This window comes from Cricetulus griseus, chromosome 2 (genome assembly GCF_003668045.3).
Source record: "Cricetulus griseus strain 17A/GY chromosome 2, alternate assembly CriGri-PICRH-1.0, whole genome shotgun sequence".
Lineage (NCBI taxonomy): Eukaryota > Metazoa > Chordata > Mammalia > Rodentia > Cricetidae > Cricetulus > Cricetulus griseus.
The window spans coordinates 173249034-173274041 of NC_048595.1; the positions used below are offsets into that span (position 1 = coordinate 173249034).

General features: G+C 43.1%; 1 protein-coding gene across 2 annotated transcripts in view; it reads left to right on the forward strand.

Annotated features, from left to right (window-relative positions):
• Ccbe1 (collagen and calcium binding EGF domains 1) overlaps positions 1 to 15845 on the forward strand; it is a 222269-nt gene extending 206424 nt beyond the window's left edge. The window contains exons 6-11 of one of the 2 annotated variants that reach the window (XM_027402710.2): positions 713 to 816; positions 5092 to 5212; positions 8323 to 8462; positions 8558 to 8593; positions 8999 to 9034; positions 13567 to 15845. In XM_027402710.2, the coding sequence (XP_027258511.1) occupies positions 713 to 816; positions 5092 to 5212; positions 8323 to 8462; positions 8558 to 8593; positions 8999 to 9034; positions 13567 to 13800 (671 nt within the window). In that variant the 3' untranslated portion in view covers positions 13801 to 15845. The remainder of the gene's footprint in view (positions 1 to 712; positions 817 to 5091; positions 5213 to 8322; positions 8463 to 8557; positions 8594 to 8998; positions 9035 to 13566) is intronic. The other variant, XM_035440101.1, reaches the window with a different exon arrangement.
• The last annotated feature ends 9163 nt before the right edge of the window (positions 15846 to 25008 follow it).

A 25008-nucleotide genomic window follows, 5' to 3' on the forward strand; every position in this document is an offset into this window, starting at 1 on the left:
TTAGCTAGCTTCAGATACACTCACAGTAGAGAATGGAGATCCCCTTCAGAAACAGACAGCAGCTCTAAGTCTAGTGGGTTTGTAGTTATACCAGGACAGTGGAATGGTGTCCGTCTCTCCTGGCCCAGTGATGTAGCCATTGGAATGAGGGCTTTGTGTCACCACCGTCCAGCTGTCTTCTTCGGCATAGCCCTGCTTTCAGACTCAATGTGCTGGGCCACACTCAAGCTGGACCATGCTCCCTCTGAACACTTTACTGTCAGAGATGGGGAAAGGCAGTCACTGCTGTGTGAACTGCTGTCTGAGAGTGAGAATTTGTGCAGCACATGAACTTTGGCCTCTGGGAAACAATAAAATCATGCCAGACTTATAGAGCCACCATTCTAGAAAGCACTAACAAATGCACACATTTCCACACATGAAAGCCGCTAAGAAAAGGGCCATAACACATGTTTTCACACACTTGGAATGTCTAAAAACAGCTGGCCCCAAAGAGTAGCAGGGCTTCTCTCTGTGTCCCTTTTCCTCTCCCCTGACCCTGGATTATTCTGGATCAACCAGAGATCCATAAAATTGTCAACACCTACCCCTTATACCTTCTATGGTCAGCTTCTTTGTACCCCATGCCCAGAGACTGCCCTTCTGGTGCCATCTCTCCAGGAATGTGCCCTGCTACCCTCCCAGCTGGAGCTGAGCCTATGTCTTTCCCCAGGACACGAAGAGAAGGCCGAGAATGAGGTGAAAGCTGGGACTTGCTGTGCCACATGCAAGGAGTTCTCCCAGATGAAGCAGACAGTGCTGCAGCTGAAGCAGAAGGTACACTGAGCTCAGCAGCAGGGAGGGTGGTGCCCATGTGGGGGTCTGAGAGATGGTGGGTGAGTGAGAAACTAGATCATTCTAGGGGAACACTCAGTGCAGTCTGTGTCAACTAGATGTGAGTTCTGGATGTTTCTCCACTCCAGAGCTGACCACCTAAACAGTAATGGAACACAAGGCAAAGACCTAAGGATGGGTGACTGTATCAGGTCTGGCAGCGGGTATGTGCCAAGTTGTTGAAAGAGTAGAACTAATACTGCCATGACTTCTTGTAGAAGGTATAGTAGATTCATGGCCCTGGACAGACCTACACAATGATATTTTATCTGTTATATTCATTTAGAGTATCCCCCTTTAAACATTCTCTCTCTTCTATAAACTGATGTCTTCCTGTGGTACCTTAATTTTCTCATGTAACTTTGTGGTCTGGGGAAAATATGCATCTGAGAAATCAGTCCTCTCAGGGCCTCATGTCACCAGGAGTGAAGACCAACTCCCTTTCCAAAAGACTCGGCCTGATGAGATGGGTACCAGGACACTGGTAATGTCACCCAGCTGCGAGGAAGGGCCTTGTGATGGATCTAGCGGCCTGGATTCTTGGGTGACTGTCCTAAGTTGGTGTTTATTACACCTGAGGTCAGCACACTTGCTGGCTTGTCAGCCACTCTGAAACGGTTCTTCAGCTGCCCAAACATAAACTTAGAGCTTTGTTTGTTTAATCACTTCCACTCAAGGCTCTCGGGAGATCAAAGTGGTGTGTATAATCTGTTTAACTTTGGCAGTCAGTTATTCTAAAGGGTAAAAGGGTAAACATGAGACGCTATCTCTTCCGCGGCCAGAAAAGTGGCAGCTGCCCTAATGAGAAGCCCAGCTACCAGCTAAGCCATGGAACAATGGGCAGAGAAGGGAAGTAGTGTTTCCGATCTCTGGTGCATGGGCTGGTGAGGTCATGATCGACTTTAGCAGAGGCTTGTGTATACCTGTATGTTAAACTGTAAAATCAAGAGTAAATCATGGCCCTAATCATAAATAGATTGTAATATAATAGGCAGAAAAACCTTGTCTGGATGCCAGTATAAACAAAGAGAGAGAAGGAAACATTTCCCATACAGCTATCCCCAGGTGACACTTGAATTGATGTTAGCATTTTTAGAGGAAACCCAGAAGCTTTGTAAAAGCCTTAAGCTCGCCTTTCATAGGCTAGAGCATCAGGCTTCGAGGGGGCGGGTACTTGATTATGGTCTCAAAGCGTAAAGCTGCCTTCACTTTCCTTCCCTGGAAATAACCTATGACCTTACATAAATTCTTTCCAGCTGGAGTGCCTTAAAACAGGCACTCAACATGGCAAGCTATTCACAACCTAGCTGCTGTGTTTGACCTTCTCTTAGTTGCCCAGCAGTATTGTATGATCCATGCAAGCTGAGAAAGACTGAAAAGTTGAGTGGCTTAGGTTGAGATACACGTGACCCTCAAAGGTTCACTGGCATTTCATGGGAATCATGAGGTTGTCTCAGTCTTCACTAGCTCTTATGCGGTTGGGTTGAGCAAGTGTTGCTCTACTTATCTTTCACTGTCCCTGTGCAGGCAGCATGAACATTGGCATTCATGGGGCATTATGAGAAGTGATTCTTCGTGTGTGGGGCAGGTGGGGGTGTTGTATGTGCCTGCATATGCATGGAGGGTTGTTTACCTGTGTGCATATGTGGAGCCAGAAGTCAATGTTAGTTGTTTTCCTGCATCAGTCTCCAACTTATATTTTGAGACAGTCTGTTACAAAACCTGGAGCTTGCCATTTCAGTTAGGCTGGCTGGCTAGCAAGTCCCCGGGATCCGTCTGTCTCCATCACCCCAGTGCAGGGCCATAGATGTGTGCTTCCATGCTCTGCATTTACATGAGTACTGGGGATCCAAGCTCAGGGCAAACACTTGCGTACTGAACCTTTTCCCTATCCCTGTTTCTTTTTCTTTCTTTTCTTTTCCTCCCTTTCATTCTCTTCCCTCTTCCTTTTCCTTCCTTCTATTCTTACCACCCCTTTCCTTTCTTCTCCTTCTTCCCTTCTTTCAGATAGGTCTCCTCTGTAACCCAAGCTGGCCTTGAACTAGCTATGCAGTAGAGAGTGACCTTGAACTTCTGATCTTCCTGCCTCTACCTGCCAAGTGCCGGGGTCACAGGCATGCATCACCATATGCAGCTGAGGGTCAATTCTCTTTAAAAGGTACCTCCTGGAATGTACAGCTTCCTGTCGTGTGTGAAGCAGCTTTATATACATAATTTCACTTAGCTGTCACCATAGCCTTGTAAGAAACATTCTAGAATTCCCAGAGAAGAAGCTTATGCTCAAGAGGTCAGACCTAAAATCCAGGCCTTTTCCTGAAGACTGGTGTAGATCATCATTTGCTTTTAACATCCTCTTGCTACTGCCTATCAATACCATCTGTTCTTTTCATAGAACACAGGGCATTTATTTGCCTAGATAAACATTGCCCAGGTAGTAGGTATATGGGGAGGGGAGTACTGGAGAGCAGCCAGCCCCATAGTATGAGATGGTGTGCACACATGTGGAGCTACACCATGAGTATATAGTAGTCAGAATTCCAGCCACAGAAAATGCCCCAGGTCAAATCCCTTGACTCTTCAGGGATCCATGGGGAAAGAAAGCCACATAAAACAGCAACATGAAGAATATAAGGAACCGCCAAGACCTTTCATCACTTTTTAACTAGCAAGGTTAGCCAAGGTATTTAGGTAAGGACTGCTGGGTGGTGATTTGCTTGTTTAATGCAGGACACAATGTACAGCACAGTGGTTACTCTTAAAGGAAGGCAGAAGAATGGTGGGGGAACTTAGGGAGATCTGGGGGTGACTGGAAGTTCTACCTGTTGGCTTGAACATTCATCGAGTGTACGTGGTTTAGTCATTTTCTAAGCTGCATCTATTAGTTCTATGAACTTTCTGTTTGGGAAGTTTGGGGCTTGTATTGTCCATTCAGACCTCAGTGCCGCTTCCCTCTTCATTTTATTTTAAAGTCAGAAAAGAAAAGTGGTCTGCTGAGGAAGGGAGCCTCGGGACAGGTAAAGTACCTGTCATTGAGCTTTTGGTTGAGCATCACGGAAAAATGAGAGCCACACAGCCTGTTGGTTTCTCTTTTGAAATTTACTCTCATGACTAAATGGACTGCTAGGAGTGAGATAGCATAGAGGACCAGGGGAGAAAGACCCCAAAGAGAGAAGCATATTTGTCAGGAAGCCTACTCAGCAGTTTGGGACCCACAAGTATGCTCCGCCTCCAAAGGCCACTGTATAGGGAACAAGGGATCTCCTCTTATACCAGCAACACATAGGTAACCCGTAGTGGACACTCGAGATGATGTTGCAAGTATTTGCTAAGTTGTGTTCTACAGTAGCCTGAGAAATGAGGAAATACAATATGGAATAAAGTCCTGTCTCAAATAAGTTGATATTTTACAAAGAAACCAAGTCAACAGTGACTTAGTGGTGATTGAATGTAGTGAGGAGATAGCCAAGCTTGAAAACTTGGGGTTCAATGAGGTGCATACAGGGAGCAGGCTCACTGTGATCCTTGTTCACTTTCCTACCAAGCATATATGCAGATTCTGAACTGACTTCCTCAGCTATATCACACACACACACACACACACACACACACACACACACACACACACGTCATAAAATTTTTAAAGAAAATGTACAGATATACCATGAAATTTTATTGAATCACAAAGAATAATTATGTCATTTCCAGAAAGATATATATATATATATATATATATATATATATATATATATATATGCTTTCTGAAGGGAAATTGGGGAAGGAACCTTGACAGAGAAACTAAAATGAGCCATGGAGGAACACTTCTTACCAGCTTGTTCACAATGGCTAGATCAGCCTGCTTCCTTATACAACCCAAAATCACCTGCCCAGGAGTGGTACTGCCAACAGTGGGCTGGGACCTCCAACATCAATTATTAATCAAGAAAATGCCCCACTGGCTTGCCTATAGGACACTATTCTAGGGGCATTTTCTTAGATGATACTTCTTCCAAGATGACCAGAGCTTGTCAAGTTGGTAAAAAACAAACCAGAACAAATGTTTTATCACATTTCAGGTTTTAGATTGTACATAGATATATAGATATCCGTGCATGCAGAATCGTAAGAAAGTTTTACAGCCTCTACCAGATAACTTTAACATAGACTTCCTCCCTCGTGGAGCAATGCTGGCTTTCTGACACGTCTTGCCTGTCTTTATAGATTGCTTTACTTCCCAACAATGCTGCCGAGCTGGGCAAGTATGTCAATGGTGACAAGGTGCTAGCCTCAAACACCTACCTTCCAGGACCTCCTGGCCTGCCTGGAGGGCAGGGCCCACCCGGTAAGTATGAAGAGGAACTTTGGAAGCTGATGGCATTTCTGTCCTCTCCACACACTAGAACATGGGCTGGCTGGGAGCTCACACTCAGTGAAGCTGGACAGTGCTCCCCAGCTTCCTCTAGGTCTCACAGGTGAAAGCCAATGTTCCTGTTGATGAGAGACCATGGGGAAGTTAGGTCCTGTAGCTTGGGAAGAAAGGGTTAATTTTCTGAATCATTTTAAAAGGTGATAATTGTACCACACACCTGGTTAGTTTTCTGGTCATTTTTAAAGATGATAATGGCACCACACACCTGGAATCCCAGTACTCAGCCAGAGTGAGAGTCTAGCCTGGGCTACATGGTGAGAGCCTATCTCAAAAACGCTTATTTTTAAGTTAATGAGCAGCACCATGAAGACTGTTACTTAAGTTCATCCTAGGAAAATCTTAACATACAGAGTAATCAACTCATAAAGTCATTCAGTGCTACTGAATGGCAGCCAGCCCCATCGCCACTCTCCTCAGTTCTTTGTCTACCTCCTCTTACTGCTTAACTCATTTTCAACTATACCCTCGCTCCTATTATGTTGGAAGTGGGATTTGTTGAGGTAAAGTACATGTAATGAGGTAGGCCATCCCAAGGTTGAGTTTTAGTTTTGCCAAGTATAGGCTCCCCTGTAACTTATACTCCACACCAACCTCTCAATACAGGAAGTTTCCACCATCCACGAAGTACCCTTGAGACATGGACCACCAGTGTTGTCCCTATATGAGCTCTAGGTATCTACCAACTGCCTTCCTTTGCCAAGCTTTCCCATTCTAGGACTACATTTCAGAGCACTCTCATAGCATATGTTCTGTATGGCCATCTTCTTTCTATCAGCATATAGTTTCAGAAATTCACCCTCACTTAATTAGAAGCTATAATGAGAACTATTTCTTCAAGTTCTGAGGTGTTTTACACTTTATCTTGACCTCTCTATACATACATCAGTAGAGGCTTTCACAAAAATAGAGGAAATGACATTAGTGTTAGTATGTGACTCTGAACCATGACTGTCTTATCCCTCGTTAGCAACTCAGAAGTGTGCTGGTTCTGACCTCTGACATTCTACCAGGGAAGAGGTGATGCATACAATGACTACAAACAGAGGAAAGTAAGCCAGACTTACACCTATAATCCTAGCACTGAGGAGGCTGAGGTTGGACATTGCTGTGGGTTTGAGGCCAGCCTGTGCTAATGAGTGAGATCCTGTCTCAAAAAATGAACAAACAACAACAAACAAAATCAAAAAGGTATATACCTCCCTGCAGGTCAGACCACAGGAGTGTTTTATTTTCAAGGCTGCAGGGAGATAGCATGTAGCTTGCAGTCAGAGGTAGGCACTGGGGGGTTGAATTAGTCAAGGAAGATCAGCAAGCTATCAGAACCGGAAGGGATGGCCAAGCTTTTTATCAAATGTCAGTAGGAAGCAAGGTTCAGAATTTTTTCCACAGGATTCTGTGCTTTCTGTCTACTTGTGCCTTAATCCCCTGCTTTCCACTATTGTCTGAAATTCAGTCTACACAGGACTCACCAGGACTTTGGTTTATCCTCTTGTTCATCCCATGATCTGAATATTCTCTACATGATTGCAGTTTTTCTCAGGCAGATGCTAGACTCTGGCATCCTCTTGCTTCTTCTAAGTAGGCCATGCTCTCTTCTTACAAAGTTATTCCTATCACAGCGACCCCAGTCCCTCTGTAAGTGGATGCTCTTGCCTTGCATCTCCAGGCCAGTCCACATGTCTTTAGAACAAGGGCATCTACAGGATAGGGGAACCATTAGCTGTTGGTTTTCTCAATAAATCACTCACTAGTTTGCCTTCCAGTTCTGCCATCTGGTTTCAAGCATGGTTTGAGCTGTCCAGGGTCCTTGAGGGAAGCAGCGTGATTGAAGATGAATGGGCTTTTGCAATGCATGAAGAATTTCTCATTTATTTCTAGACTTGAGTTGATTTCCACTGAGAGGTATTAGGGTGACCAGGGAGCTCATGAGGTTCTCTTACCTTTAAACAGAAGTTCCACCCAGAGCCCATCATGAATTGCATCCTGAAGCAACAGAACAGGAGGCTGCACTGGGCTTACACCTTTGGCTTTGGAGATAAGAGGTGATTCCAGCTCTCTAACCTCCATAGTTATGATAAAGTCTTTCCATTTGCATACTAAGGAGCTACATTTTAAACACACTTGACAGAAAGTGACCCCTGAAGTTTAATAATTAGGTAACTGCAGGTGACATCTCACCTCTAGCTTCTCTTTCTGCTCTTAGACATAGAATAATTACAGGAGCTATCTGTCCCCCTTCTCAAATAAACTATTTCAATACATACATAGAATGGGTATTGAGAGTTGGGATATGAGATATATTTGAATGGAGCATTGGCTGCCTTTAACTTTGCAAGTTGTCAAGGGTTCAAATGTAGGTCTCTTTGATGGTAAAAAAAAAAAATTCTGCTAGTGTGTAGGTGTGTGCAAGCATGAACGCATGGAGGTCAACCTTTTGGTGCCTTTCTATATCACTGTCTTCATCTTGCATTTTATATAGACTGGCTGACCAGCAAGTCACTATGATTTTCCTGTATTGACCTCTGGGACTGTGTCTACAGCTATTCACTACCATGCCAAACTTGTACATGGGTACTATAGATCTGAACTTGGATCTTCATTCCTATGCAGAAAGCACTTTCTCCGCTGAGCCATCTCCCCAACCCTCACACCTTGTCCTCTTAAGCACTCTGTAGATAACATTACATGCTGGTGTAATGCAGGGATAGAAACACATGACAGGCCAGGCTTAAAGAGGTAAAGTAGGCAGATCTCTAGATGAGTGAGAAGGTTGTGGAACTAGGGATCCACTGTGGGAACATTTCCAAGTGCCTGACTTGAGCAAATAGGTGGCAGATGGTCCAAGAAAACAGAGAAAGAGGAAGTCACTTTTAATCATGTTGAGTTTAAATTTCCATGAACACCTTAGTGTAAATGCCACAAGGCAAAGAGCAGAGTTAAAAGACAAAGGTCTGTGGTGACTCCTGGACTCTGTGTTTGTCTTTATTATGGAATAAATGCTAATAAAATGTTCTTGATTGCAGGTTCACCAGGACCCAAGGGGAGTCCTGGATTCCCTGGTATGCCAGGCCCTCCAGGACAGCCTGGCCCACGGGGCTCAATGGGACCTATGGGACCATCTCCTGATCTGTCTCACATTAAGCAAGGCCGGAGGGGCCCTGTGGTCAGTATCTTCTCTGTGAACCATGTAATGTTGGAGGAAAATGTGTTCTTGTCCTGTAATTTTTTTTTAGTTAAATCAGATTCTGTGTCTTCTAGGGCCCACCAGGAGCACCAGGAAGACATGGCTCCAAGGTAAGTCTTATAAATGGTCCCTAACAGCTACTTGAATTTCAAGTTGGGTGTTGTGGCATAAGCATCTGTGTAGTTATGATCACACTCATGTTTCATGCTAATCTATGTTTTTTAGAATGGCCTCACTTGTTTAAGTAGAGAGCCACATACAGCTCCAGTTAACCCAGTGCTGGCTTCCCTCTTGAGAACTGACAGCCGCTTGTCTCATACAGCAGATAGATAGGTGTTTCACACACTGCATAGAAAGACAAGCTTACCAGTTTCAATAAGAGGTCCCCTGAACCCAGCTTCAACTCCAAATTTATTTCCTGCAGAAGGATGGTTGTGGATGGTGGGTGTCTAACCAGAGATGGTGGTGCTAACATCTGTATGCTCCAGAATGCTAACCTTACCTTTTGGTTTTAGGGGGAGAGAGGAGCACCTGGGCCCCCAGGGTCTCCGGTAAGTTGCACTGTCAGTCCTGTTACCCAGTAGGGATGCTCTCATGGGTGTGGCACTCATAAAATGGTAGAGCTGGGGCTAGTGAGATGGCTCAGTGGGTAAAGACACTTGTCATGAAACCTGATGACCTGCGTTCAATTTCCAGGACCTAAATGTTGGAGGGAGAGAACTGACTCCCACAAATTGTCCCCAGACCTCCATAGGAGTGGTATACATATCCCCACACAAATAAGTAATGTTTAAACATTTTTTTAAAAAAAATGTGTGTAGGCTGAAGTTTCTGTCCCACCAGCCAGCTCCCAAATAACCACACAGAGACTTTTTATTATAAATGCTCAGCCAATGGCTTAGGCTTGTTACTAGCTAGCTCTTACAACTTAAATGAACATATATCTATTAATTCATGTGCTACCTCATAGCTTGCTACCTTATTTTCTATACATCCTGCTCCCTCTGCATCTGGCTGACAACTCCACCCTTCTTCTGAGTGTTCTCACAGTCTCTCTCTCTTGGTTAACCTCTTTCTACCTAGCTATTGGCCAATTGGCTCTTTATTAGACCAATGAGAGCAGCACATCTTCACATTATACAAAAGGATTATGCCACAGCATATATGAGTGGGTCTTAGTAGCAGAAGTCCACCCTCCTCAGCTCTCACTCAGGCAGGCAAGTCTGTGGTCAGACGGAAAGTTGTAGATGACTAAAGCAGCTGTTTGAATTTTTAGACTTTGCTTTCTGATATTATTTCTTTGATCTTGATAATCTTTATGTGAAATATCTCATCTGAAGCATACTATCCTGGGAATCCATTTCCTAATGTATCATAAGATATTTGAAAGACAGCTGAGGAGACAACTTAGTAGGTATAGTGCATGACATGCAGGCAAGGGGACTTGAATTCAATCCCCAGAGTCCATGTGGAAAAGCCAATGTTTGTAGTGTGTACTTGTAATCCCAGCTCTGAGGAGGCAGAGATAGAAGGAACCCAGCCAAACAGAATAGCACTTCCAGGCTAGTAATAGATCCTTTCTCAAAAAAACCAAAGTGGACAATGTCTGAGGAATGCCAACCAAGGTTGGCTTCTGGCCCTATACACACCTGCATGTGTAAGCACACACACACACACACACACACACACACACACACACACACACACACAATGACTCAGTTACTTTTATTGCTGTGCTAAAACAGCATGATCAAGGCAATTTACAAAAGAAGACATTTAGCTGACTTAAAGTTTCAGAGGGTTAGAGTCCACAACCATCATGGCGGCAGGCAGGCAGGCAGGCGTGGTGCTAAGGTGTAGCTGAGAACTTACATCTTGGTTCACAATCACTAGGCAGAGAGCTAGCTGAGAATGGTGTGGGCTTTTGAAATCTCAAAGTCTGCCCCCAGTGATCACACCTCCCCCAGCAAGGCCACACTCCTTAATCCTTCCCAAACAGTTCTACCAGTTGGGAACCAAGCATTCAAATGTATGACTCTATTTATTAAATGTATTCTCATTTAAAGCAGCACATTCTACTCCCTAACCCCCATAGGCTTGTGGCCAAATCATGCAAAATGTAGTTTTTACGACTTCAGAAGTCCCCATAGTCATTCATAGTCTCAACATAATTTAAAAGTTCAAAGATTTCTTGGACTCAACACCACCTCTTATTTGTAACCCCGGTAAAATCAAAAAGCAAATTACATGTTTTCAACAATGGCACATAATATACATTATCATTCTAAAAGGGAGGAATGGGTGCATAGTGGGGAAATTCTGGACCAAAGCAAGATGGAAACCTAGCAGAGAAAACTCAAAATCCTGTAGCTCCATGTCTGATGGACTACATCAGACAAGGGGATTAGATGGCTTTGCTGTTGCACACTTCTCTCTCAGTCTGGTTCCACTCCCTGTATGTAGCTCTCCCTGGTAGACATTCCACAGTCTTGGTACCTCCAACATGCTGTGGTTTCCAACAAAATCCAGGCTTCATTTTCACAGCTTTATGCAATAGTCTCTCAAGACCTCCATGCAGGGACTCCCCAGCCATACATTTGGCCTCAGCAACACTCCCTAACTATGGAGGGAGATTCTGAAGTCCCTTTACTCCTATGTCTTACCTGACTCTAAAGCCAGAACCACAGGGCTGATGCTGCCAAGTTCAACTGGCTGCTTGGGATAGAGCCTGGCCCCCTCATTGAATTACATTTCCATAAAAATTTTCTTTTGGTGATGCTCTTTAGGAACAGCTAATTCTTTAGGCCTTTTCCTTTCACAAATTGAAGGATCAGCTGGTGGGGTCTTGCCCTGAGGACATCACTCCCTTTATTCCATTTTCATCAGGTCTCTCCTATCTATTTCATCATAAGACTTAGTTTCAATGTTAAATTTCCTGATGTTCTTTTTCTTTTTAAACTGTACATTTTGCATTTCTTTTTTTCTGCTTGTTCATTTTCACTGTAGAAACCTGCACAAGAGTAATTACTAATATCCATGCAACAGAGTCAATATTGGGCTGTCTTGAAATCTCCTTTACCAAAGAAATTAATTCCTTATTTTTCAGGTTTTTGCCTCAGGCAATTTTTTAGGACAAAGGCAGAAATCAGCCACATTCTTTGCTAAAATACCACAATAATGGTCTCTAGCCCAGTTGCTAATATTGTTCTCTCAGAAACCTCTTGGGCTGTAACATTGCCTTCAGAGTTTCTACTAGAATGGCCCTTTAAGCTCTGCTTACAGCATTTAACTGCTCTCCTAATCCAAAGTCCCAAAATCTTCTTATATAAACAGTGCACTTGGACCTGTCACAGAAATAATCCACCCACTGGTACCAATATCTGACTTAACTACTTTTCTATTTCTAAAATACCATGACCAAAACAACTTACAAAAGAAAGCATTTAATTGGCTTATAGTTTCAGGGGATTCGAGTCCATGAGCACCATGGTGGGGAGCATGGAGACAGGCAGGCAGGGATAGTACTGAAGAAGTAGCTGAGAGCTTACATTTGATCCACAAGCACAAGGCAGAGAACTAGCTGGTTATGGGCTTTTGAAACTTCAAAGCCTGCCCCCACTAACTCACCTCCTCTGATAATATCACACCTCCTAATCCTCCCTTAGCAGTTCCACCAACTGAGGACCAAATATTCAAACATGTGAGTCTATGAATGCCAGTGTCATTCAAACCAACACACACACACACACACACACACACACACACACACACACACACACACACACACACACACACACAGGTGCATGTGCACACGTGCATATGTGCAAAAGGACTATAATAGAAATGTATATGTTGCCATAACCCAGAACACTTGAGAATTTAACCACTGCTATGCTAGAAGATCAAATGACCACTCTTTCCAATAAAAGAGCAAAAGGACTCCCTGAGATTAAGAAGAAGTTTGTTATTTGTATATACAATTTCCAGGAGCTTAATAGATGAGCATAAATATGAGAAAATGCAAGCAAGTCTGTTATTTCTGGATAAGTGGATACGTGCTCTGAAGAAGGATCAAGAGGCCTTGGTTACCACCTCAGTTCTTGCTCCTATTAGCTTTGTGACCTCAGGCTTTTACCTGACATCTCTTGACATTCATCCCTCGCATACACAGTGGGGTCTGATTTGTCACACTCCCTGTATGTGTGTGGTGAGCATCAGATGGCATCAGAATGCTGCATCTGAGTGTGTTGTGTCTTTTGCAGCTTCTAAGGTAGAAGTTGCTGAGTGGCATCCATCTCGAATATTGGTAATGATTTTACCTTTAAACTTCTAATGTACTCACAGAACATGCATGCATGCTTACAAGCTTTTACTTTTTCTTTGCACCATGCTCCACCACAGCATTGCATAAAAGTTAAAGCTTACCAGATATTACACATGATGAAGAATATGTAATAATAGAATAAGGAAAGTTTGATTTGGATCCTTCTAGACAATAAGGATGGACAATAAGGAACAGCATACTCTCTATTTCATTTAGTTGCTCCTCTTATAAACATATTAACAACTTCATTTTTTTAAAAAAGAGGAGCAGAAAGCATTTTGAACTCTCCATTCTCTCTAAGCCCTTTGATTCATTCCATTTAAATGTTCACCTCTGAGCCCAGTGGACACCTGTGATAGTGAATCTGCATTTTATAAGTAGAGAAAGCTTAAACAAAGAAATCAGGTCATTTGCATGGCCACACAACTTGGAAGAGGTTGGTTCAAATCCAACAGAATAGTGACCTCTTGACCACCACTCTGACTTCCAAATCTCTTTGGAAACTCTCCTGAGAAAGGAGAGGTGAGTGTGTGTGTGTGTGTGTCACCAGTGTTCACGTGTGAGAAGGGGGACTGGAGGTCAATCCTGAGGATCTCAGGCTGCCCATATAGTCATTAGTCTACTCTGTTTGGGCTACAGCATTGGTTAGACTGTAGTCATCCACAGGCAACAGGACTCCCAGGTAGCAAAACTTGGCAGGATGCTGCTGTGACAAGTAACTATAACTTCATAGCTCTGATTCCTCCCACGTGTGCACAGGGACCCCCGGGTTCTTTCGATTTCCTGCTGCTTGTGCTGGCTGACATCCGAAATGATATTGCCGAGCTGCAGGAGAAGGTGTTCGGGCACAGGACTCACTCTTCAGCAGAGGATGTTCCTCTACCTCAGGAATTTTCCAGCTACCCGGAGACTCTGGACTTTGGATCTGGGGATGACTATTCCAGAAGAACTGAAGCGAGAGACTCTGAGGGCCCCAGAAACTTTTATCCATAGCACGTCCCATGTCTTCATGTCACCAAAAGAGAAACTTCGTCCAGTCAAAGCATCCAAAGGGGAAAAAATACCACTGGAGGCCTAAAGCCTAAGTCTGTCTTCCTGTCCTCCATCTACTCTGCTTCCAAATCCTGTTCTCCAAGTGTCCTGCACATCTCCTGCACTAGGAGGACGTGATGGGTTAACTTGCTATTCTTGAGGAGCCACTGGGTAGTTGTCATCAGAATTTCCTTGACATCCTAGTTTTTTCAGGAACTTTTGAGTTTCTAAGTAAATGCTCCCACAGAATCTTAAACTTTGAGAGAATGCCAAAAGGGAGGAATGGCAAAGTGGGCTCTCAGAAGTGTAAGGCTCATTCTAAAAAGAAAATTGTATAAAATACTTGACTACTTACCCTGTACTGTCAGAGTATGACTGGGGGTAGAAAGAGTACAATGTAGATTGGTGTTGGTTTAAAAAAAAAAAAAAGACTGTTCCTTAGCAACATCACAGATTTCAAGTTCTGCATCCTATTTTCCAACCTTGAGATATATGTATTGTTACAGAAACAAAAGAATAGGAAAGATGTACAAAATGCTCCAGCCCTGACCAGGTGACCAGAGGTGCCATCAGGCCCTGATCTTGGCTGAGTCAAGACAACAGGGATATTACTGGCCTGGAATATTGGCAAAGGGTGACAGGGGGCATCAAGAAGGGCTTCACTAAGGCTAGATCACCAGAGGCTGATTAATCTGCTCTTAAGTCATTTGGAGTCCATATCCATAGCCATCCAAGCTAGCAAGTGCCCTGGGAATAATACATAGCAGAGAGGTCTCTGAGACAGAGAGGGGAAGAAGTTTTCTTCTAGTCTGGCATAATTTTCCACCATTTCCCCCTGATTTGGTTAAAGTCCCTGTTCTAGGTCTCCTTGACTTTTTCTCCAGGTCCAGGGGGAGACGACTTGGAGGGGAGCACATTCTCCGATGTCTCCCTGAGTCCTTTCTTAGAGCACTTCTAGATCCCCAAGGATTCATGTTCCCAGAAAAAACAAGAGACCACGCTCCTTCATGGTGTCTTTGGGTTCTCTTGAGCTTCCCAAAGGAACTTGCTCACATGGTCACCTACATCAGGGTCTCTGCTATCCTGCAGTGGCCCCTTGTATTTCTAAGAAGTTTCCAGTTAGCTTTTCCCCATATCCTTATAGCCCCCATCATCTCCCAGCCCCTGCTGTGACAGCTTGTTGGAAGAAAACTGCTATTGGGTTTATATGACCCTGCACTATCCATTCTTCTTCCTGAGTAATGAGAAGGGGCTTTGTCTACAGAGCTCATGTGACCTAATGGTCTTTCACTTCTCTCCCCTCTTTCACTTCCCCTCCCATCCCTCTCATAGCCCTCTTCCCTTCCCCCTCTTTTCTCTCTTCCTCTCCCTTTCTTTTGCACCTTCTCTCCTTCCTTCCCTCTCTTTCCTTGTCCCCCTCCCTTTCCTCTTCCTCCCTTTGTTCCCTCCCTCCCTTCCTCTCTCAGTCCCTTTACTTCTCTTACTTTCTTCCCTCCCTCCATCCCTGCTTGCCCACCGGCCTTCTTCTTCTGTTAAAAAGGCAGGATCCCCACTCACTGATGCCAAATCCCCAGTGGCTGTCCACCAGAAGGTCATGGTAAAAGGCAAACACACACTTGTACTGCTTGCTTGCTGTGTCTTCCTCCTCCCCCCTCAGTCTCTCCAGGACCTGAGCATCATCACAGATGGCCTTGCCAACCATGAGTTCCTAAAGAGATGGATGCAACCACAGTCAAGCTCCACCTGGAATCTATTTAATGCTCGACTGCTTATAGAACCCAGAGTTTCAAGGGTGTGGATGGATGAATTCTCAAAACTATGCAAGGCTCTGTGAGCAATGAGTATGTCCATCTTTTTTATGAGGAATTTTATAAGCTCTGCTTTTTCTAGACAGTGAAATGTGTGTAGAAATATAATCTTTATTGCCAAATGCTGGTAAAATGCAAGCACACTTCATGCTTGGCCAGAGGCCAGGATAATGTACTAAAAGAATGAAGTGAAAGTCATAATATGTGGGACTCATGAGTCTATTCTAGATAATCATCTCTAGTAAAACATACAATAGCCTGTATTTTGTAACCTCAATCTGCTGGATCAGGTCACTTTAGGTAATCATTACTACTCAGATTTTCAAAACTTGGACTAGGAACTAACTATAATACCAAAGTATGTCCTCTACTTGTCCAAATTATGGTTTGGGTTTTGTGTGTTTGTGTGTGATAAAGCATTATCGCTCATGTATCTTTTGGTTGTGGATAGAAAAAAATCAAAGCTTTACTATCTAAACAAACTTCTGCTCAAAATCCCATGGGAAAGCCTTTAGAAGGAAGGACAGTCCAAAACAGATTTACTGAGTCACCTCGTATCTCATGGCAAAAGTGTTTCTTTTTAATACTTCCCTCAACCCTTTAGTAGGATTGTTCAACTTTCCTAATATCCCCACAAATAAGGCTTGGCAATAAATTGCCTCTGTGTTTATAAAGCAATTAGAATAAAAACTCACTGAACAAATGTAAGGAAGACATGAATTTTAGTTCAGAAAAAAAACGCTCTCCCTTCCCAGTTCCAAAGGGGATGGTGAATAATTAGGTTTCCTGTGCCAAACAAAGTATTAGGAGCCAGATACACTGGTATATGCCTGTAATCCCAGTACCTGAGAAGTAGAAATAGGCAGATCAAGAATTCAAGGTCAACCTCAGCTACATACCAAGTTTGAAGTCAGCCTGGACTGCATAAGAGCCTATATCAAAATAATAATAATGATAATGATGATAAATAATAATAATAATAATAATAATAATAATGAGAAGGCACTGGGGAGATGGCTTAGCAGTTAATGATGCTTGCTGCTCTTCCAGAGGGCCAGAGTTCAATTTGCAGCTCCTGCACCAGGCAGCTCACAAACTCCTATAACCCCAGTTCTGGGTGATCTGATACCATCTTCTGGCTTCTGTGGCACCTTCACTCACATGCACATAGATAAACATGCATACACCTAAAAATGAAGTCTTTTTTAAAGCAGTGGATACAAAGAGGATGTTGCCTTTTCTTGCTATCTATATACGCTCCAATACTTGCTACAGAATTAACTAGAGTCATATTGCTATGTAGAGTCCGTTGTCCAACAGGCAAATAATAAATGCCCATTGACCTTCCAGGGAAAGAAGGAGTATACCTCACCCAAAAAACTAGGTGCAGAGTACCCAGGTAGGTCCATATAGGTCATTTTTCCCCAAGGTTTTAAACAACCTTGCCTTGAGGTTGTCACTATCAGAATGTTGGGACAGATCTTCTTCATGACTAGCATCATACTTTATCTTGGGGGGGGGGGTCTCAGGAAGCAACTCTCCACCTTATTTTGAGCATCATTTGCCTCCTCTTCTCTTATCCAGGCTGCCTCATGGAGACAGCCTTAGCAGCCACTTCCTACAAGCAAAATTATCTGCCAGGCAACCTTCTGAAGGGGAAAGTCATTTGCTGGAATCTGAGCCAAACAATTAGTAGGAAAGAGCCTTCTAAAGTTATTGGTCATGTATGCAGGGAAATAGATGTAGTTTCCTGACACAGCTTTCATATATGTCTTACAACATATCACAAATAATTTTCTATTTGGATAAGAGAACAAAGGCTGTAATTGTTAAAGCTGAAGTGATGTGCTTTATACCACTCCTCCTATAGATGTTACCATCAGAGAGAAGCCATGGAAAGGACATTTGGGTTCCATATCCCTCAGGGATCTAAGCATGTTTTGTCAGATTCCCAGAGCTTATTCCCTGAGGTGTGTGTGGGGGGTCATGAGTCTGTTTTTATTTCCCAGTGACTGGTCATATACTTCAGTATCTCTATGCATTATTTATATCAGATCATATACCAGTCAAACTGATATTCCAACAGTCATGGATATAATACTATGAAGTACTTTTGTATGACTGTATATGCTTAATAACAAAGTTATTTTTCTTACATGGTTCTCCTGTGTTTTGTCCTGACACTACTGTAAAAGTAGCCATCCTCTGGCCAACTAAATTCGGTGCATCCATGACTTTTCTTGCTGTGTGCCAAAACATCTGTATGACAAAAGAAATTTAGGGAAGTTTTTTGGGTGGGGGTTGTTGTTTTTTACTTATGGTTTGAGGGACATTTCATCATGGTGGAGAAGTCATGGCTGCAAGGTGTCATGGTGCCAATGATACTACAGTTGTAGTCAGGAAGCAGAGATACATGCTTCCTTGTTGATTTGTAACCTCTCTTGAGAACTAAGCAACTATCTATATGCCTCCTTCCTAGACTAAAGGCCCTGGAGGGCTGAGGATATGGTTTATCTGGTAAAATGTTTGCAGTCAAGCATGAGCACTTGTGTTCAGATCCCCAGCACCCACAAAAAAAAAAAAAAAGCTGGGTGCTTCTGTAATCCCAGCACTGGGGAGGCAGAGACAGGAGGATTCTTGGGGCTTGTTTGGGTTTAGTGAGAGACCCTATTTCCAAAAATAATGTGGAAAATGATTGAAGAAGACACCATCTATTCACCTTTGACTTCCATTTGTATCCCTGCACACATTCACACCAATATGTGTAACACACACACACTCACACAGAGGGAGAGAGAGAGAGAGAGAGAGAGAGAGAGAGAGAGAGAGAGAGAGAGAGAGAGTCCCCAGGAACAAGAATTTTGCTTTTCTACTGGGCATCTGAACAATTCCCAATATACATAAAGAGTTGAATAAATTAGATTTAACTAAAGTTTATTCTTTATGAAACCCTAAAGCAGGTGCCTTTATTACGCCACACACACACACACACACACACACACACACACACACACACCCTGAGAGGTAAGTTATCTTGTCAAATGTCACAAAACTAAAAACATTTCTAATAAAGTTATATTTCAGAACATTCAAGAATCACTGTTTGTTGACTCTGTAATCATATCACAGACATACACACATTTCCTAATTGGAAATTGATGGGGGATGCCCTTCTGTATATATGTTTCTCTTATTGGTTGATGAATAAAACACTGTTTGACCAATGAAACAAGAAGATAGGTAGGATGAGAAGATGAGAATTCTGGGGAAGGTAGGCAGAGGAAGACCTCAAAACAGTTGCCATGTAGACCACAAAGGAGTAACAGGTTCGGACCCTTCTCCAGTAAGATAAGACTGTGTGGAAATACTTTGATTAATAGAAATGAGTTAATAATTAAGATAGAGCTAGCCAATAAGAAGCCCTAGTAGTCGGCCAAAAGTTTAATAATTAATATAGCGTCTGTGTGTTTATTTGTGCCTGAGAAGGGCAATGGGACCTGGTAGGACAAATGACCTCCATAAAAAATTGTGAATCACATAAAAGGCTGCTACACTGCAGAAGATAACACACAAAAAAAGGTGTGTTAACAAGACAATACAGAGCCATTGCTTCCTAATGCTCTAATCTACTCTAGATGCCATGAAGGGACTGAAATGCATAGATTGTCTGCAGTGACCAAGAAAAAAATAGCAAAGCTAATATAGTTACTCCCCAAAGATAACTTGGAGTCAAGACTCAAAAAGGGGAAACAAAAGTTTTAACAAATGGTCTGATACAAGGAAATGTACAATTGTTTGGTGTAATTTTTATGTCAATTCCTTATTAACATCCATTGCCAGCATATTTCATGTTGAACTGCATGCAAACAATGGGGATTATGAAGCATGTTCTTATTCCATCTCTGCACCAGGTTCTTACAGAACAGATAGTGGTCTAGTATGTGAACTTGATGACAAGGTAAAACATAGAGGCCTTGAGGAGTGACCAGCCAGATCATACCTTCAGTGGTTTTTCAAATGCTTCTGACCATGCCCCAAGGATAAAGTGTGGTTTGCACAACATTCCAACACATAGCACTTGTGTACTTATCATTGAAACCAACATTTCACAATGTTTACTCTTACCGTATAGACTACATTATCATGTTCTCTCTACACAATTGTTTTTGATTGGGGTCACACCCCTGAGTTGTCTTCATGACTTACTGATGGGTGGCAGCCCATAACTTGAAGATCACTTGACTAAATCAGCCCCCCTCTGACTTAGCTATACCAACCATCTGCAGACCTTTATGAAAATGAAGACTGACTCAAGGGTTTGAGGTCCACATTCTTGCAAGCTCCTGAGTGATGTGATATGTTCTTGAAGTGTGCTATATGTAGCAAAAACTCATCTCACAGGAATGTATGCTCTGAATTGCAAACAAGCAGGGCAAAATAAGATGTATTCCCAACTCTGACAGCAGTTGGGAGTTCACATAATGCTATTATATCCTGATCACTCAGTCCCTTCTACCACTTTAAAAAGTTGCATGGCTGGCCCCATTTCTATGGATTCAACTGAGGGTCTAAAACATTTTATGTCTGTACTGAATATTCTTGCCCCTCTCTAAGCACAGTTATTTACAGATCATTTCACTGTGCTGGTTATGCAAGCAATCTAGAGATACAAAGTCTTTGGGTGGATATGATGGGTTATATACAAACACACCACTTTTTTTTTTGGTTTTTCAAGACAGGGTTTCTCTGTGTAGCTTTTGGAGCCTATCCTGGCACTCGCTCTGGAGCCCAGGCTGGCCTCGAACTCACAGAGATCTGCCTGCCTCTGCCTCCCGAGTGCTGGGATTAAAGGCGTGAGCCACCAACGCTCCATCAGAGATGGGTTTTAATTCCAAGAATTCTGTTATTAAAGTTAATCCCAGGACTACATGGAAAAATTCTGTCTCAAAAAAAGGAAGACTGAAAGAGAAAGAAAAAAAGAAGGGGAGTGAAGGAAGGAAGGAAAAGAAAGAAAAAAGGAAGAAAGAAATGAAGGAAGGGAGGGAGAGAAGAAAAGGGAAACAAATGAAAGGAAGGAAGGAAGGAAAGAAAGAAAGAAATTTCTCCAGTAACTTTCTATAAGGAATAAAGTTATTGCAGCAAGGGAAAGACAGTGTCCCAAGGGGGATGTGGGAAGATAGCAAACATGACCCTTGTCCTGTTTGTTGACTCTCCCCAGCCTGGACCCTGGCCTTGCCACAGCCACTAGTACTTTGGAGGCTGACTCACAGGGTTAGAAGGGCAATAACAAAAGTCCACAGAGCAAGTTGACCCAAATAATCTGGATTTGCCAAGTGTGCCTTCATAGTGTCAATTCCCCTGGTGACTTAAATTCCTGATTATTCTCCATTTCGGGCCTAGGTGACAACGTAGATTCTGGATTAGCACTGCCCCAGTGTACCCTCTGCTGCTTTTTATCCTTTTCTGTCTCTAATGTCCCTAAACATCACTGGGAAAGTGAGCCGGTGGGAAAAATGATGAAACCAGAAGGAAGTTGGTATCTGCAGGGTCTTCAAGGTCATATTTTGCTATCACTTCTGTGTTGTATGAGAATGGAACCATTTTCAAACTCAACTTTGGTTTAAACTGCAGTTGTGAATGCCCTTGGCTATGTCTCCTCAACAGTAACATAACAACATGGAGCTCCTGTTCTGATTCATCTTAGGTTGCTGTGACCTTTCCATGTGAGTCTTCTGCAGGGAACACACAGCCTTTTACCTCAGTGCCATGTAACTGAAAAACTATATCATGTGGAATAAAAACTTCTCCCTGTACTGACAGGATCATTTATTTACAATTTAGTAAAAACCTCAGCCCAAACCAGCTAATCACATACATAAATGCAAAGAACCATCTGTGGACAATTTGCCTTCTGGAAAAGAAAAAGGTGCCACAAATTGAATTAGGTTCAGATTATTCAGAGAGGAAACAACAGCTGGAAACCATTTGGAAAAGCGATTCCTTCAAAGCAGTCTTCCAGGGCACTAGTCAAATGCATTTTTCTTCCATGTTTCCCTCTATTAGCACTGTTGACTGCTGAGACCCAACTCCACCAGCCAGATTGACAAGAGCTTTGTCTACAAATACCTCCATGATATGGGAGGAAAATCTTTGATGTGATTTGATCTGGGTGTTCCAAATACATGAAACTGGGTCCCAGAAATACACAGGTACTGTTATAGTAGAAACACCTCTGGCCCTGTGTCAAAACCATACTTCCTCTTAGCTCTACAGAGTAATCGGTGACTTGGCTGCATCGTCATTGACTTACCCCGTGGTCATTACACCCGAAGCTGCACTTCATCAGATGGAACCAGGTGGCTGCTGCTCCTATTCCTACTTTCTCCCCTGCACTAAGTGTGACCTTACAGACTCAGCAAAATCCACAAGGCCTGTTCAGGGAACGGAACTGCCATGTTGAAACCAAATTGTATTCTAGGCCTAATGCAGGGAACACAACTCACCAGGAAGCCCCACATTCTAAAGTGAACTTGAGAGCACAGGTGGGGAGCTGCTCAATGAGCAGCTCCTATGCAGAGCTCTCTCCCTCCCTCCCTCCCTCCTTCCCTCCCTGGCCTCCCTCCACAGATTGCAGATAAAAAGACCAGACAGAAGGACATGAAGACAGCAGAGCGCTCTCAATGACAAGTGAGTTCTTACCCATTAGTCCCTACCCATCCCCAAAGCTAAGAAGAAAGGATACCAAAGTGTCATTCTTTTTCATTGCAGGGTACCAGTGCCATTGCTGGGCAGGAGGAGCTGAGCTGCAGAATTCACAGATCCCTGTTGTGTGTTGCCAGAACAAGGCTGAGCATGAAGATTCCCAGGAGGAATATAAACTAATCTGTGAATCTGATTGGTTGTCCTTTTAAGGATGGAGAAGGATGCTTGGCAGAGGTGCCAGCAAGAGGTAGCATACTTGTACATAGAAACTAGTGGCCGCATGTGTGAAGTTGGTGAGAGCGGTCTCTTCTCTGGGACTATAGATGATGTGAACAAGGGACCTGCCTGTGTGTGAAAGGACATAGAGGTAAGTGGAGAGGAAGTCCAATGCTGGTATTCTGACAAGATAACCCCTCAGCTGCTAAGGGCACCACCTGTGCCTATTCAATATGTTCCCTTTTAAAGGGCCCTGCCCACCTCCCATCCCTGCCTCTCTTTCCTCTTTCCTGCTGCTCCTGTTCCCAAAGGCCGGTCTCCCTGCTTCCCTTTCCCCTTTTTTACTATCCTTTCCCCTTATTAAAAAAAACTCTGCTTGAACTCTGTCACATGGCATCTTTCTCTCCCAGGTTTGAGTCATCTTGTTTTGTTTCATCCTTTTGTCCACCCACAACCCAAACAAAACCCAGGAAGCTGTAGATGGGAAAACCTGGGCTGTTCCTTCATCTCATTGACATGTGGCATCTTGTTGCCATTAGCATTTGTTCCTCAGAGCTCAACCCTCTCTGCACATGAGAGACCTGAACTGGAATGAGTCAGGTATTTCACAATTAATGTGACCTCAGGGAATGTGAAGAGGAAATCTAGACCTCGAAAAGACCTGCACAAGTGACAAATGGCAAGTCAAACCCAGAATCATCTGCCTTCCAAAATAGAGGACACTCGTCTGTGGAATGATCTGTCTGCAAAAATTCACAACCTGTGACCTCGGGCTAATAATTAAATTGTGATGTTAGCCTAGGGAATATGTCCAAATATTTCCATGATCACTTTTGATTGTAGTGGTTCACTTGGGTATTGGATGGGAGAATGGGAAGAAAAATAGATAATTTTTGGTCTGGGTTTGTGAAATACTGACCTGTGAGTTTGTGGAAAACAGTCTCAGATACACTTAAGACATTTTTCCCCAGGGCTGAGGAGTGTAAAATATGGCCTCATCTATCCCAGGCTGGTCTCAAATTCACTACACAGATGAGGATGTCCTTGAACTTCTGTTCTCCTGGCTCTACCTCTCAAGTGCTGGTATTACAGCCTGAGTACCCATTCCTGACCCATTAAAGCATTTTATGTGGTCTTACTGTTTGTAATTTTTTCTTTTCTTTTTGGAGACTGTATTTTAATTACAGCTCCCCCTTCCTTTCTCCCTCCAAACCCTCCCAGATAGGCCTCTCCACTATCCTTCAAATTTATGGCCCTTTTTCATCAGTTGTCATTGCAAAAATGTGTGTGTGTGTGTGTGTATAGAAATGTATTCCTAAATAGAACTTGTTGAGTTCATATAATGTTACATGTATGCATGTTTTCAGAGCTGACGGTTTGGTATTAAACAACCAATTGGTATGCCTTTCCCTGGGGAGAACCATCTCTCCACTACCAGCTTAATTCAGCTGCCTCTATTTCTTTGTGTAGGGTCAAAGCTGCATGGGCGTTTTCCCATCCAATTTGGCATGTTCATTGGCATCCCCCTTGTTCATCTCATGTTTGGGTGAGACTTTGTGGCCAAAGCTTCTGGTATTACTAGGAGACACAATCTCACAGCAAACTCTATGATCCTCAGGCTCCTACTATCTTTCTGCCCCCTCTTCATTTTACAATACTTATTTGTAATAATATAATCCCTGAGCTGGGCATAGTTCTACATACCTGTAATCCCAACACTCAGGAAGTTGGTATAGGAGTATCACAAGTTCAAGGCTAGCCTGCACTCTTCCCCCTTAAAAAGTAAAAGTGTAATGTCTGTTATATGACACATTTACTGTCATTGGGCACACGGAGTGGATATAAATATATATCAAGCAATATTGTATGTGTATTGATACACATTGATATACACCATGTGGTAATGAATTAAAATCCTAACTCCCGAGGTGTTGGAATTAGGAGTAAGGCTTTTGAGGTGTGCTTAGATCATGAGGACAAGGTCTTCATAAGCAGGATTAGTGGTCTTATGAAAGAAACTCCAGAAAGTTAGCCCCTTCACCACATGAGACATAGCAAGGGGGCTCCATCTGTGCACTGTGAATGAGTCCTTACCAGACAGTGAACCTGCCCATGGCTTCATCTTCAACATCCAACCTCTAGAACTTGAGAAATAAATTCCTGCTACATATAAGCATCCCATTTTATAGACTTTTGTTACAGCCATCTGAACAAACTAAGATCATTGTGATGTCCTCCTTGCATCTGCACATGTTGGAAAATGAAAAAGTCTATAGAAGTTTCTCAAAGGTGCATGATGGTAGGAAGAGAGGAATGATATATGCATGACTGGTGGTCCTTAGAGTTGGACTAGGTAGGGCCTATTAACTGTCCCCAGCTCTCCCCTCAGGAAAACACAGCAACAAAACACTCCTGGTTCTAGCAGGGCTCGTGGCCATCTAAA